The 16,192-nt window shown below is 41.4% G+C and overlaps 1 protein-coding gene across 8 annotated transcripts in view; it reads left to right on the top strand.

The window, feature by feature from the left end:
- The window catches only part of pard3aa (par-3 family cell polarity regulator alpha, a), an 800,310-nt gene that overhangs the window by 162,652 nt on the left and 621,466 nt on the right, over nt 1-16,192 (top strand). For all 8 annotated transcript variants that reach the window (XM_080212204.1, XM_080212186.1, XM_080212194.1 and 5 more), the window contains exon 2: nt 409-510. In XM_080212204.1, the coding sequence (XP_080068330.1) occupies nt 409-510 (102 nt within the window). The remainder of the gene's footprint in view (nt 1-408; nt 511-16,192) is intronic.

Below are 16,192 nucleotides of genomic sequence, written 5' to 3'. Positions count from 1 at the left end.
GAAATTGTCATTTTAAAATTCTTTCATGAAATGTGTGGATCACTGCGTAGGCCAGCATTTTTTGCCCATCATCCTGGAGATGGTGGTGGTGGAACCAGCACCTTGAACCGCTGCAGTCCATGTGGTGTCGATACACCCACAGTGCCGTTAGGTAGGGAGTTCCAGGATTTTGACCCACTGACAATTAAGGAATAGCAATGCATTTCGGAGATTGGTGGGGAATTGGTAGGTTGTGGTGTTCCCATGTGTCTGCTGCCCTTTCCTTCTTGTTGGTCAAAGCTGCATGTTTGGAGGGCCTATTGAAGGAAGCCTGGCAAGTTCTGTGTTGCATACGAGTGAAAATTGTTTGTTGTTGGAGGGTTGCTCCAGTCAAATTCTGAGCCTAATATTTCTCCCTCTTTCCATTAGGATCCAGCTTACTGGGTACAGGTGCATCGTTTGGAGCACAGCGATGGCGGCATCTTGGACCTTGATGACATCCTCTCTGATGTTGCTGACGATAAGGACCGAGTGAGTTCATTGCAAATACTCTTTGTAGTTCTGTCTCAGATTATTAAGGAGAGAAATGTCGAAACTTTTGGGCAGTGCTTCTAATGTGGAGAATGATTTTGTCTGTTACTGAGGCTGCATTGACAGCACCACCTCTTGCAGGAGAAAGACTGCCAGTGCAGATGGCTAATGTTGAAAAACTACCACATTGGGGAATAGCTCTTCAGTCATTGGAGATTCTCAACTCTTAAACCTGGAAGATCCCATGTCCCAGCACCTGGTCTGATCTCAGCAGTCCATTTCATCTGGAGGAAGTGTCCTCTCTGTATTCCTTAGCTTTGTATTCTTATTGGGAGGGCATGCATGGTGAAAAGGAATTTAAGTTTGCTTGTGATTGTCCCTCTATTCTAACTAACAATTGCTATTGACACTCACACCTGAGGAAGGAATCATAGAATCCCTACAGTGCGGATGGAGACCTTTCGGCCCATTGAATCTGCACTGACTGTCTGACAGAGCATCCCATCTAGGTCCTATCCCCGTAACCTCACCTGCTTACCCCACAAATCCTCCCAACTTAGATATCTTTGGACACTAAGGTGAAAATTAGCTTGGTCAGTCCACCTAATCCGCACATCTTTGGACTTCTGCTGCATATCTTAAGCTGCTGGTATCAATAAATTAGGAGTAAATGGGGAAAGAAAAGGTAAGATTTGAGCACACCAGAATGGTGAAGATAGAAACAGAAGATGCTAGATGCACTCAGCAGCTCAAGTTACATCTGTGGAGAAAGGAAAATTGGGTTGGTTTGAGGTCCATGGCCTTTCACCAGACCCCCCTGTTTATGACCAACTTCTTTAGAATTGAGGCATCTAGTGGGAGAAAAGAGACATTACACCTCCTTTCCAGGGTTTTTTTAATAAACGTGATCGGTTTATGCACAACTTCCTCATTCAACAAATTGTTGGTTGTTGCCAATAGCTAGAAGTACAATTGTACAATGTTCTGTACTGCCCAGATTTGGGCTCTCAAATCCTTTGCTTTCATTACGAAAATTTTTGATCGTTGGTGAAGTTGACATTGTATATTTTCCCTAGTACTTACTGGTTGCTGTTTGCTCATTTTATGAATGTTTGTTTTGTTCTTGACACAGACTCATTGAAATCAAACCATTTGGTCACTCTCACTACTGTTAATGTTACTTTTGGTATTGTGTAGTTGTTCATATGTGAAGTTTTCATGCGCTAATTGCTCTGTAGATTAATATTTCTAACTTGGGACTTCTGTTAAATGTCTTGAGGTGTGCACAGGAAGAAATCTCACAACACCAGGTGAAAGTCCAACAGATTTAGTTGGAATTGCGAGCTTTCAGAGCACTGCCCCTTCAGGTGGAGTGATCATCACCGTCCACCTTCATCAGGTGGGGTAATTCCAGCTGATGAAGGAGCAGCACTCTGAAAGCTCGTGATACCAAATAAACCTGTTGGACTTTAACTTGGAGTTGTGAGACTTCATACTGTCCAACGCTGGCATCTCCACATCATTTATAACAGTCTACCTGACAAACACCCTGCATTGTAAAGTTAGATTTTGATTTGAGAGAAAGCGGTTTGTGGTCTAAGATGAGAATGGGACTGAGGTGATTACAGGTCTATTATTAGAATGTTTATTCACCATGAAAATCTGCCATGTAAGACTGGAATGTTGGGTGGGGATGTGTTTTTTTTTCTTGGAATTCTCTGAGACATCAGAGTAATTCCGGTAAAAGCAAACTCTTCTATAACGGAAGACAATGTTTGCTGCCTTATTGCTCCTTTTAACATCTTTGTTGACTGTCCAGTCCAGCCTCATCTCAGATTCCTCCAAGTCTTCCTCCCTTTTATTCCTCATTCAGCCTTTGCACTGAACGATGAGTTATTTTCTAGCTGTCATCTAGAGTCAGGGCTCACGCTCCATAGAAAATTCCCAATTCATATTTTCAGCACCCCATTAGCATTTGTCAGTTTCTGAGGTGCCCCTGATTGTCATCATCAGTGAGACTATTTAGAACCAGGTATGCGGTGGCCAAGTGATATTGTCACTGGATTGGTTATCCAGAGACCCAGGATAAGATCTTTGGACCCGGGTTTGAATCCCACCATGGCAGATGGTGATATTTAAATTCAAAAAAGAATTAGAATTAAAAGTCTAATGATGACCATGAAACCATTGTTAAAGGTCATAATAACCCATCGAGTTCACTAATGACCTTTAGGGAAGGAAATCTGCCACCCTTATATGGTCGGGCCTACATGTGACTCCAGATCCACAACAGTACAGTTGACTCTCAAATGCCCTCTGAAATGGAGGACAGTTAGGGATGGGTAATGGGTGCTGACCCAGCTACGCCCTCATCCCGCGGCGGGGGTGGGGGGAAACGTTTGCAGTGAGGTGTCACCTCCCTCACATTGTTTCCTAACTCTTGACCATTTAGCATTTGTCCTGTTAATTATGGCACACCTGAAGCTGTTCTGCTTGATCATTGCCTCACATCCCAACCCAGGCAAAGCTGATTTTAATGAAATGAGACTGAAACACACCAAACTGGGAAAATCTGCTCACGGGTAAAACAACTGAAGAACAGTGGAGGATGTGTCAAGAAGCATTTGATTCAATATAGAACCAGTTTCTCCCTTGAGAAGGAAAACTTCAGAGAAAGAAAAAAGCCATGTACAACTAAAGAGATGAGGGGCAGCTTCAAATTAAAACAAAGGGTTTACAAAAATGCCAAAAACAGCATAAATGGGAAAGACACAAAGAGCAACAAAGGTCCAGAAAATAGCTCATAAGAGCGACTAAATGCTTGTTACTTTTGAAACAAGGTAAATGAGTTGCCGGCACACATCATTGTGAATGAGTATGATTTAGTTGCTGTTACAGAGACATGGTTGCAGGCTGGTCAGGACTGTGAGTTAAATGTCAAAACTATTCGAAAGGATAGACAAGAAGGTAATGGAGTGGTGTAGCTCTGATATTTAAGGATGACATCAGGGTGGTGGTGAGAGATGATATAGGTTCTATGGAGAAAAGGATTGAATCCATCCGGGTGGAAATTAGAAATAGTAAGGAGAAAAAAAATCACTGATAGATGTAGTCGATAGGTCGCCAAATAATAACATCAAGGTGGGGTGAGCAATAAAAGAGAAAATAACTGATGCATGCAAAAATGGTGCAGCAATTATCATGGGGGATTTGAATCTACATGTCAATTGTCAAACTAGACAAGGTACCCTCGAGGAGGAGTTCATAGAATGTATCCATGATTGTTTCCTTGAACAGCATGTAATGGAACCTATGAGGGAGCAAGCTATCCTAGGCCTGGTCTGTGTAAGGAGACCAGAATAATGAATGATCTCACAGTTAGGGATCCCCTAAATGGTCAAACCATCAGTTTGACCGTTAATTGTAGTGTACACAATTTTGCAGTGAATTGAGCTTGTATGCCAATAGCAATGTTCAAACTTGCAGAGCAACAGAATTGCAAAGATACATTGCATGACAGCAAAGCAATTAAATTTTCAGCAAGGATAGGACTTAAATTTTTTTTTAAAGTCAAAGTTGGCATAGGCAGGTTAGCACAAGAAAACTATGTAATCTGCTCCACCATTCAGTAGTTTCATCTAGATTTCAGAATAGTTTAGTTACCCCACCTCTTTCCGGTCCAATTTCTTTCATTGTGAAATCAATTCAATGCAAAGAAAAATTTCAGAGGCGAAAACCTTGACTTTGATGAAGAAGCAGATAAGTGCTGTGATGGTCTTCAGGTAAACTCCGCATTAATTAAATTGAGCTGGATCGTTTTCCTTTTTTGCAGCTAGATATCTTTTGGTTTCATGGACACTGGTGATAACTTGGCCAGGTAGTAATTGTACATTTGAGTCTTAAGTTGTGGGGACCAGTTATTTTCACCTGATGTCCAGAGGTTGCTGTATATTGACCTGATATGCAAGCCTTTGTGATATTAACCTAAAATACAGAAGGTAATTTCAGTGCTTCACTGTGTAAATATATTTGTTGTTTGCCAATTCAGCACAGACCAAGGATTGAATCTGGCAACTTTCTGATGTCTGGCTTACAATGAGTTGCAATTAATCATTGGTGTGCATGCATCTGTGTACCATTTCACTGAGAACAACTCTAAAACTGTTTGAGGATCTTTGATATTGTATCCAAAATGTTTGAGCCAAAAAGTTTCACCTGTCCCTATCATAGGTTTTATCAAATCTTGTTTAAAATTCTGGGCAAGGATTTAAAATTCTGTTAAGTAATGAGTCTATTTTTGAACTGCAAAACATATAAATTACAGTTGTAATCACTAGCAGACCAGCGTAGTGAAGCCCTGACGAAGGGCCATCCAGACTCGAAACGTTTTCTATCCTCTCTTTACAGGTGTGCTGTCAGACCTGTTGAGATTTTCCATTATTTTCTGTTTTTGTTCAGACTATAGTTTTTTTTTGATTTGATTTATTATTGTCACATGTATTTTTACACAGTGAAAGGTATTGTTTCTTGCGCACTATGCAAAGCATTGGGAAGGAATGGAGAGAGTGCAGAATGTAGTGTTACCGTCATAGCTAGGGTGTAGAGAAAGATCAGCTTAATATTAGGAAGGTCCATTCAAAAGTCTGGCAGCAAGAAAGAAGCTGTTCTTGAGTTAGTTTGTACACGATCTCAAACTCTTGTATCTTTTTCCTGATGGAAGAGAGCATGTCCAGGGTGTATGGGTCCTTAATTATGCTGGCTGATTTTCCAAACAGGAAGTGTAAATGGAGTCAATGGATGGGAGGTTGGTTTGAGTGATGGACTGAGCTTCAGTCACAACCCTTTGTAGTTTCTTGTGGTCTTGGGAGCCATACCAAGCTGTGATGCATCCAGAAAGAATGCTTTCTATCGTGCATCTATAGAAGAATGATGTGTTTATCACACTTCGCCATTTAGATATTTTTAGAAATTCCAAATCCAATAGTGAGTTCACTAAAATAATGACAATTTCAAGTAGATGGAGCGATTTTTGAGTGCAATTTGTAATTACATTGATTTTCAGCAGTATGTTGTATCTTTGACCGCTGATTTTCTATAGTGGCTGGGTGACTGAGTGAATCCTTTTCTACATACGGAAACAATAATAATTTGCCATTTTTATTCATGACACATAAAATCGGGGAAATCAATATTTCCCTTTTACTTTTGATCAAAGATTTGGATAATTTAACATTGTGTTGAAGAGAAAGAAAGTTGAAGTGTGAGTCTATAATTATTCACCCATTATTGTCCATTGGATTTTTCTTTTAAAAAATGACAGAATATCGTGGTCTTAAACAAACGATCACAGAGCTTTTGCCAGAAAATAAGAAACAGCCGAGAAACATTTCAAGCAATTGAGAGAACGACTTGATATCTTGAAAGAAATTTAGTGCCCTGCAGGTTCCAGTTTCTTCAGTTTGATTATTTTTGAAAGTTAAGTACTGTAAACACTGCTGAAACATCAAGAGCTTTATTTAATTAGAAACTTTTAATTCGGATCTTTACAAAACAACAAGCCGTTTGAGTCACCATGAAATGAAATTGTTTCTCCACGTGGTTGTTTTCTGAAATCTTAAGTATCCATAAATTGCACACTTTGTTTTTTCTTTCTTTACCCTCTTGACAATTGCTGTGGCTACCAGAAGAAGGTACTGTTCACGAGCTGAGAGATTTTGCTCCATCAGAGTTAGAACTCAGAGTTGAACAAGGACTCGGTGAGGAATTCAGAGATCTGGTACAGGTGGGAATTCACTGTTGCTTTTTATACCTCTTTTCAGCCTCCAGTAATTAGTCTATGTTCTTTTGTCCCCAAGCTGGGAGACTTGCAATTATTTTAGTTGTATGAATTAATGACTGATTCTCTTATCAAATAAATCAAGTTAGATCCCCATGGCAGGGATTATGGTGTTTCTGAATCCATGGAATGCATTGCGGTCCTGGATGGACTCTAACCTGGTGTTGTGAGACTTCTTACTACAATATCTGCAGCAAGTGTCTGCGGCTTGAGCTACCTTGGCTGAGATTGCTGAACTGGAGGAGAGCATCAGAGAAGGGGGGAATTACCTGGATACTTTGTTCCAAGAGACAGCTGTGCCTCTTTGCCTAGGTAGATCATCAAGGTTGTTCAATGGTCAGCAACAGGAGGGTGTGACTGCAAGTCCAGCATGAATGGAAATCTAATAGGGAGTGCTGGAGGATCCTCAGCCCTTGATTTGAACCAGCTGGTATGAAGTTTTTGCTACTTTTGTGGATGAGGAGTACTCTAGCACGGATGAGCAAATGAACAGTGGTACTATGGTGTAGATGCCATTGAGTAGAAGAAGTGGAAAAGAATGTGGAAGTGATAGTAAAGACATGGTGTCGGACGTTGTTCTCCATTGCTACAGCTAGGAGCTCTGAAAGTTATGTTGCCAGTGGGGCTCGAGCTGGCCTGGACGTGATGGATTGAATGGCCTCATTTTGTTCTGTAATCTTTCTAAGGTTCTATATGGTAAAAGCAGCAGAGTGGGACAGGAAGGGACAAATTTTAACAGCAACTGTGCATCAATGAATAATGCCCATGTAGGGAATAGTCATAAAAAAATGAGATTGTTGGAGTGGAGTTATCCATCCCTAATTGTCTTTGAACCAAGTGACTTGCTGTGCCATCTCAAAGGCAGTTTAGAGACAACCAAATGTTATGGGTCTGAGTGTCACATGTAGGCAAATTTCCTTCTTTAAAAGACATTAGTGAACCAGGTGATGGTTTCATGGTCACGATCACTGAGACAAGTTTTCAATTCCTAGTTTTGCTGATTTGAATTTAAATTCCACTAGCTGGTATGGTGAGACTTGAACCGAGGTCCTAGAGCTTTAACGTAGATCTTTGGACATTGCCGCTTTGCCACTGCCTCCTGCAGAAGAAAGGCAATCTGATAATTGTTGGAGAACTTGGGGCAGCACAGTGGTTAGCACTGCTGCCTCACAGTGCTAGGGACTCAGACTCAACTCCAGCCTTGGGTGACTGTCTATGCGGAGTTTGCACATTCTCCCCGTCTTTGCGTGGGCTAACTGTGGATGCTCCAGTTTCTTCCCACAGTCCAAAGATGTGCTGGTTAGGTTGATTGGCCATGATAAATTACTCCTTAGGGTCCAGGGGGATTAGGAGGGTGAATATGTGAGGTTATAGGGATGGGATCTGGGTGGGATTGTTGTTGGTGCAGGCTCAATGGGCAAAATGGCCTCCTTCTGCAGATTCTATGATTAATTTAAATCTTCACATTGACTCAACTAATCAAATTGGCAAGGATAGTCTAGAAGATGAGTTAGTAAATTTTTTCCCAACAGTTTACTGGAGCATTATGTTTTGGAACCAACGAGGAATCAAACTACCTTAGACCTTGTATTTTGCCATGCAGGATTCATTCGTAATCATCGTAAAAGATCCATATTTCTCCTTGTAATTCTACATTAAGTATGATGATGCTGTTCTGAAAGATTAAGCAAGAATCTTTAACATAGTCATTTGATAGGTATGAGGGAAGTACTGGCTATGGTTGATTAGCAAAGCAGACTAAAGGTATGGCCATAAGTAAACAGTGGGTTATGTTTTAAATAAAGAGTTTTAAGTGTCCAGAAAATTCTGATCGGCAAAAAAAACTCCAAGAAAGATTCATTCATGACTGCACAGGAAGTTAAGAACAGTATTGGATTAAAGTAACTGTCTTGTAACATGACAGAGTAGTAGTAAGTCTGCAATTTGGAGTGTTTTGGAAACCAACAAAGGGCCATCAAAAAAATATTGTTCAGGGATAATATAGAATATGAAAGCAAACTCGTAAAGAATATAAAGCAGATTGCAAGAACATTTACAACCATAGAAAAAGGAAAAGTAAACATTGATCCCTGAGAAACAGACAGGAGAAATTATTATGGGGAATGAGGAAATGGCAGAGGCATTGAACAAATATTTTGTCTGTCTTCCCTGTAGATGACATGTTGCATCACAGAAATAGAGGATAGTGTAGATAGAAAAAGACTAAGGTAATTAATACCAACAAATAAAATCTTTAAAAATTCTATCACAAGGTGTGGACATTGTTGGCAGGTTAGTATATATTACTCATCCTGAATAGTCCTCGAGAAAGTGATGGTGAGCCTTGAATCGCTGCAGCCCATTTGGTATAACACCACCCCCATCCCCCTCCCCAACAACCAGTAATGCCCACATTCTGTGAGCAAATTTTAAAAAATAATGACGACCATGACAAGGTGCAAGAAGCAATTAGGAGCATTTAGTGACTTCTAAGGGACGTCTTGGCCAGTGCACGAATAGGATGGGAATAGAATAGAGGGATATGTTCCCTGAAAGGGTAGGGTGTTTTATTTCAGTCAGAGAGCATGGTCGATGCAGGCTTGGAGGGCCAAAGGGCCTGTTCCTGTGCAGTCAATTTCTTCGTTCTTTGTTCTTGAGGCACATGGTATATTGGCTTTAATTGCAAGTGGATTGGAGGACAGTAGTAAGTGTTGCTACAAATGTATAGGGCGTTGGTGAGATCGCACCTAGAATATTGTGTGTAGCTTTGTCCTCCGTATTTAAGGAAACAGAAACTTGCACCTTGGAGGCGGTGTGGCGAAGATTCACGAGATTGGTCCTTGGAATGAGAGGGTTGTTTCATGACGAGAGGCTGAGTAAAGTGGGCTGATACTGTGCGGACTTTGGTAGAGTTGAGAGGTGATCTTATTGAGCAATAGAAGGTTTGACAGGGCTTGGCAGGGTAGACACTGAGAGGTTGTTTCATCTAGATGGGAATCTAGAACACGCAGGCAAAGGATAAAGAAAAGACTGATATTTTATGATCGAGGCGAGGAGAAATTCTTTCATTCAAGAGGGCTTTGAATCTTTGGAATCCTCTATTCCAGAGGGTGTGGATGCTCCAGCATTGAATACGTTTAACATTAGGAAAAATTTTTGGTGCCTTGTGGAATCTGGATGTATGGGAAATGGGATTGTAGGTTGTCTTCCTCTGCAGTGCACATTGGATCCATTGGGAATGAGGTTGGATCGGTCTGATTCAGAATGGCATGCGCTGATCTTTTTCAAGGTGCGGTTTATACCAAATGATGAAGGCAGTGGGACCCTATCTATTCAAAACTGTATGTGCTTTTGCAGAATTGTTGCCTTCCAACAAAGCAATTTTAACTGCTTGAAATTTTTTGAACAATTTTGAGAGGATTACCTAGAGTCAGCGCCCGGAGTCTGGAGCCAGTGAAGAGCTGCTTGACAGATGATGTAGCACCAACAGTTTTTCTGGGGGAAGGGATGATTTGAAGACTGAGGAGAAACCAAGTTTTGATTCCTCCCCACACCCCCCACCCCAACCACAATTTATTTATTTTACAGTCAGTAAATTAACATGGGGAATAAGTAAATCCCCTCTGATTGTGATGTGGCTGAACAGAGCTTTTCGCAGTAAAGATGATGATAAATGACAACACACTGTCCTAGTTACCATGCTAAATAAGTTTTCTGAACAATGTTTACCTTAAAGCTAGATTGTGTCAACCTTCAGGAAGCTTCGGCCCCTGTCTGTCTCTCTCAGCAGATTTTCCAGGACTGGCCTCCAGAGTGTGTGGTTTTGCCTTTCATTCCCAGCTGGATTCCACTTTCAATCATTTGCTTCAGTTGCGTTGATGAAGGGAGGTGGGTGGGCGATGTAGTCATCACCCTGTATTTTTTGCAGTTTCTCTGAGCTTTGTGCACAGGCTGCCAGTACTGCAGTTGTTGGCATGCGAACTGCTTCAGCTGTGTGGTCGCTCTCGATTCTCCACACACAATGATGTGGGGAGCCAGTGCCATTGTCATTCCCCAGTTTGTTCTTTTGTTTTGTCGCAATCAGCCTTAGACAGTGCTTGTAAATGGAAATGATTAAGTGATGTCTAATTACAGTATTTAGACTGCAGAGGTGGGACCTATGAAATATTGAAGAAGCCTGCCATTGTGTTGAAATAGCATGTCCTTTGTAATTTTTGGAATCAATCAGACTGCCCCATCTGAAAAGGAACGCCTCGTAACTGCTTTGCTCGTGTTCCGTGGAGCTTACAATTTCAGCATCAGGCCGTCCTTGAAACTAAAAAGAGCATTAGTTTAAAAGGATTCTCCAGGAGTAACTTAATTTACGCATGACCAAACTTCACTCCAGTGAACTGTTAATAAGCTTATGAAACATTCATAAATTTGCTTTGGCATTGCTTGGAAACATGGCATGTCAGAGGATAAAGCCATTGGGTATAAATCATCTTTTGTTCTCTTCTATCTATTCTATCTAAACTTCTCATGTTTTTGAATAACTCAATCAGATCTCTCAAACTTTCTTTCTCTTAAGGAAAACAGCTCCAATTACTCCCATCTATCCCTCGTCCCTGGAACTATTATTTTTTGCACCCTCTCAAAAGTCTTGACATTCTTCCTGAAGCTGAAAATTAGACTCAGCTTCATCTGAAGTATTCTATATTTTATGAAGTTTCACCATAATTTCCTTGCTTTTGTATCTTATGTTTCTGTTTGTAAAGCCCAGGATCTTTGTGCCTGTTTAACCATTTTCTCAACCTGTCTTCACTACCTTCAAGAGGTCTGAACAAGGAACAAAGAAAATTACAACACAGGAACAGGCCCTTCAGCCCTCCAAGCCTGCATTGACCATGCTGCCTGACTGAACTAAAACCCCCTACCTTTCCAGGGACCATATCCCTCTATTCCCATTCTATTCGTGTATTTATCAAAATGCCCCTTAAAAGTCACTATCGAATCTGCTTCCATTACCTTCCCCGGCAGCGAGTTCCAGGCAACCACTACCCTCTGTGTTTTAAAAAAAACTTGTCTTGAACATCTCCTTTTAAACCTTGCTCCTTGCATCTTAAACTTATGCACCTGAGTAATTGACTCTTCCATCCTGGGAAAAGCTTCTGACTATCCACTCTGTCCATATCCCTCAGAAGTCTACAAGATTATATCAGGTTGCCCTTCAACCTCTGTTCCAGTGAGAACAAACCAAGATTCTCCAGACTCTCCTCATAGCTAATGCCCTCCATACCAGGCAACATCCTGGTAAATCTTTCCTGTGGAGTAATTTTCTTCACTCCAAAGCCTCCACATCCTTCTGGCAGTGTGGCAACCAGAATTTAACACAATATTTCAAGTGTGGCCGAACTAAGGTTCTATAAAGCTGCAACATGATTTGCATGTTTTTAAACTCAGTGCCCCAGCCGATGAAGGCAAGCATGCCATATGCCTTCTTGACTACCTTCTCCACCTGTATTACCACTTTCAGCAACCTGTGTACCTGTACACCCAGATCCCTCTACCTATCAATACTCCTAAGGGTTCTGCCACTTACTGTATATTTCCTATCTGTATTTGATCTCCCAAAATGCATTATCTCACCTTTGTCTGGATTAAACTCCATTTGCCATCTCTCTGCCCATGTCTTCAACTTCAGATATCCTCTGATGGCCCTATCGCTATCCACAAATTCACCAACCTTTGTGTCATCCGCAAACTTGCTTATCAAGCCAGTTACATTTTCCTCCAAATTAACAGCAAAGGTCCCAGCACTGATCCCTGAGGAATGCCACTTGTCACAGCCCTCCGTTCAGAAACGCACTCTTCCACTGCTATTCTCTGTCTTCTATGACCAAGCCAGTTCTGTATTCAACTTGCCAGCACACCTCTGATCCTGTGCAACTTCACCTTATGCGCCAGTCTGCCATGAGGGACTCCTCCCTAACCTCGTAACCCCAAACACATTTGCCATGGCTAGTCCATCTAAACTACACATCTAAGGGGAAATTTAGCATGGCCAATCCATCTATTCGGCATGTCTTTGAACTGTGGGAGGAAACCAGAGTACCCGGAGGAAACCCACGCAGACACAGGGAGAACGTTCAAGCCTTTCACAGTCACTCGAGACTGGAATTGTACCCGAGCCCCTGAAGCTTGTGAGGCAGCAGTGCTAACCGCTTTACCACCGTGCCACCATTGCTGATGGAGTGAGATGAAGATGAGACTCAGCAGGAACACAAACAGGGACATGGGTGAGCAGAAGAGCCTGTTTCTAAAAGTTAAGTTTGATGTAATTGAATGAATCTTTGCAGCGCACCATTGCTGAAAGATGAGGATTGGATTCAGGTAAAAACATCTGTCCAGACCGCTTGAAATGCGAGAAATATTGCACTGATCTTCCACACCCACAATTGTCAGGAAGGGTCAAGTCATTTGGGCAAGGAAAGTGATTGTTTCTGGGACATCTTTCCAACTTGCTGGGGGTTTGGGGAATGGAAGTGGCACCAGTAGCTTGATTGGCAGATCTACAGAGCATCTCAATGTCTCAAAACTGGGCAGAGGGTCAGAGGTCAAGCTGCTATCCAGCTGGGGATGAAATGCAAGGCCACACTGTCGGCTGATCACTGAGACAGACTGGGGCCAAGGCTTCCTGAAGATTGAGACAACCTAGTTTTGAAGAAAACCTTATTCAGAAAACTTAATTTAGCCTGGCAACTAGGGTGGCGTGTTGTCATTTATTCTCATCTTTACTGTGAAATGTTCTGGTGAACCACATCACAATTCAAACACTTATTCTTCACGTTATTTGCTGACTGTAAAATAAGTTAAGTTGACGGTTCATAACTGGTCTTGTTTGACTAAAGCATTGATCAAAATGTTTTAATAGGAGAAAATGCCAACACATTCTGCTATTTTACCTTTGTCCGCAATTAGCACTTTTCAATCCTCTCCAATTATGTAATTCTTTGTATTTCTACCTCTCCAGCTTTGTAGAAGAGTCATATGGACTCAAAACGTTAGCTCTGTTTCGCTCTCCACAGATACTGCCAGACTTGCTGAGTTTATCCAGCATTTTCTGTTTATATTACTGATTGCTTGGAAATGGGGATTTGCTCATTGAGCCACTGAATCCAACAGAATAAATATCTTGTGCAGCCATGAAGCAAGCGATTGGTGTTAATCATGGAATCCCGATAGTGCAGAAGGTAATTTGGCCTATCGAGCCTGCACCAATGACAATCCCACACTGGCCCTATCCCTGTAATCCCAAACGTTTACTCCACTAGCCCTATTGACACTAAGGGGTAATTTAGCATGGTCAATCAACCTAATCCTCATATCTTTTGACTATGGAAAGAAACCAGAGCACCCAGAGGAAACTGACGCAAGACTTACCAGACAGGACGTAACATCAGAGCAACTAATTTATTGTAATTGACAAAACCAAATTTCATTTTTACTAGGTGGTATACTGCAATTTTTACAGGTGCTTTGGGGATTGTGTTACATGATTATCCTCTTCTATGGATGAGTGTTTTTCCATTATTCATCTGTTGTATAATAAATTTGGTACTTGAGGGACATGTTTCGTGGAATATGTGCATGGTTGCTCCCATTCCGTGCCATCTTTCTTGCTACACAACAAAGACTACGTCACAAGTACTTCATTGACTGTAAAGTGCTTTGGGGCTTCTGGTGGATGTGAACGACACTGTATGAATGCCCTTGTTATGAGCAAGGCAGTTATACTGTCTGCAGTACCGGTTAGGTCTCTAAATGGTGATGCAATGGATTTCGATGTTGTGGTGTCAAATCTCGTACATCAAACTTTCACACAGCTGGAATTTAGAGAAGTAAGTGTTTGCACATCATCACACATCTTGATCATTTCTCAGTATGTGAACTTCCCTGCAAACTCCCACCACAACTTCACCTGCCAAGTTTGATGAAAGTCTCAGCCACTTCTCTCTGCTGAGACAATTCTCCTGTTCTCATTCTTCCCTCCATTTCCTTTTTCTCTCTCACTTGTTACAATCTGGTTAGGAGCCCGTGTAACGCTTTATTTAAAACATATAAAGTTTCAAATCCCAGTTCCCCACGAGGAGAATAAAACCACAAGATTTCACTGTTTTAACCAAACAAATTAAACATTTATTACACTGAATCAGAAGAGTTAAGCGATCTGCAATATATCATAAATTTAAAATTTTCAAATTAACATGAGGCAAATATGAATTAAAAGCCAAACTGGTTTGACACACTGCACTGCACATTAAATGGCAGATGTGACCAAGATAGATCCCTTGGATTTCTAAGCAACCCGCAAAGACACCAATGAGTTATAAAATCTGGTTAAAACTCTCTCCCTCACACTTTTGAAGCTCTAGCCTCTGAATTCCCTCAAAATATCATTCCAACACAGACTGCCTGAACAGCTGCTCACCTCTTGATGATTCAGTCTCTTGCCCTGAGAATGTGTTCCGCAGGATTCACAAAGCTATATTCTGGCGCATTTGCCACTCTTTGATAGACTATCAACTTCACCAGCCTGGCTCTGTCCCGAGTTCTTCAAACTCCAGTCTCCAGGTTCTCTCCTGAGCCCTAATTTGCAGAGCCTGCTAACAGCTGGCAGGGATTATCTGAGCTGCAAACCATATGAGGTCCAAATTGTAAATCTGTTAGCATATACATAATACTTTTAAACAAATTTAGCTCTGACTCCCAAAACAAAACATCTCTCTGGACTGCATTGCCTTGCAAGTAGTTTAAACATCACATCTACAGCTAAGTAAGCCCACCCATTGTTGTATGACACTTGTCTTTGTAGCTTTAGCTCCCCTCCCCAAAATCAACATGGCTCCAATTTGCTCATTTTAATAGACACCAAGTTGCCTTAGTTGCATTTCTTCCATTCCCAGAACTAAATATTAACATGCAGCAGCATCAACTAGATCTTTCTCACACACTCCTCCTCTTCAGAAAGGGGGTCGGTTAGTTCAGTTGGCTGGCTAATTCATTTGTGATGTGGAGTGACACCAACAGTCAGGGTCAAATTTCAATACCAGCTGACGTTATTCTCTACTTTGTCAATAAATAAAATTAATTCTTCATTTCACTTTCCCCTCCTCCCCACTCTTTTCCCCTACTGCCCTCACCTTTTCTCCCCCTTTGCTGCTCCTTTTCTAAATCTTATCTCTAACCCATCCATTTTTTCTCCCCCTTCCTCTCTCTCTTCCCACGCACACACGCACATCTTTACTTTAGCTTCTCTGCCGTTTGGCATTCACACCCTTTAATCTCTCTGTGGACGGCTATTAACTGGTTTCTCTGGTTTCTGTGACTCATCTTTCATTCCCTCTCCCTGCAGTATAAATATCTCCCACTTCCTATGCCTTTTAGCTTTGACAAAGGGTTGCATGGATTCGAAACTTCAGCTCTTTTCTCTCCTTACAGATGCTGCCAGATCTGCAGAGATTTTCCAGCATTTTCTCTTTTGGTCTCAACTTTTTGGACTCCTTTGTTAAATTACCACCAATCAGCTCCCCCTTTCTCAAAAAGGGAGAGAGCAGCCGATGGTCTTATGGGACTTTTTCCATTTTTTTTGCATCCTCTTCCTTGCATTCTCTCCTTATCTTCCTATTTTACCCACTCTTACTAGCGTCTTTAACATGATAAATGTCCCTAGAGATTGACATTGAACCAAGGGAGTGATACGAGGAAAGATGACCAAAATCTTGGCCAAAGAATTAATATTGTGGAGTGACAGAATGGAGAGGTAGAATGGTGAAGTAGTTTAGAAAGTTGAGAGCAGAGTTTGGG

This window comes from Carcharhinus amblyrhynchos, chromosome 2 (assembly GCF_965287045.1).
Source record: "Carcharhinus amblyrhynchos chromosome 2, sCarAmb.v2.hapA, whole genome shotgun sequence".
Taxonomy (NCBI): domain Eukaryota; kingdom Metazoa; phylum Chordata; class Chondrichthyes; order Carcharhiniformes; family Carcharhinidae; genus Carcharhinus; species Carcharhinus amblyrhynchos.
This window is presented reverse-complemented; position numbering and strand designations above follow the sequence as displayed.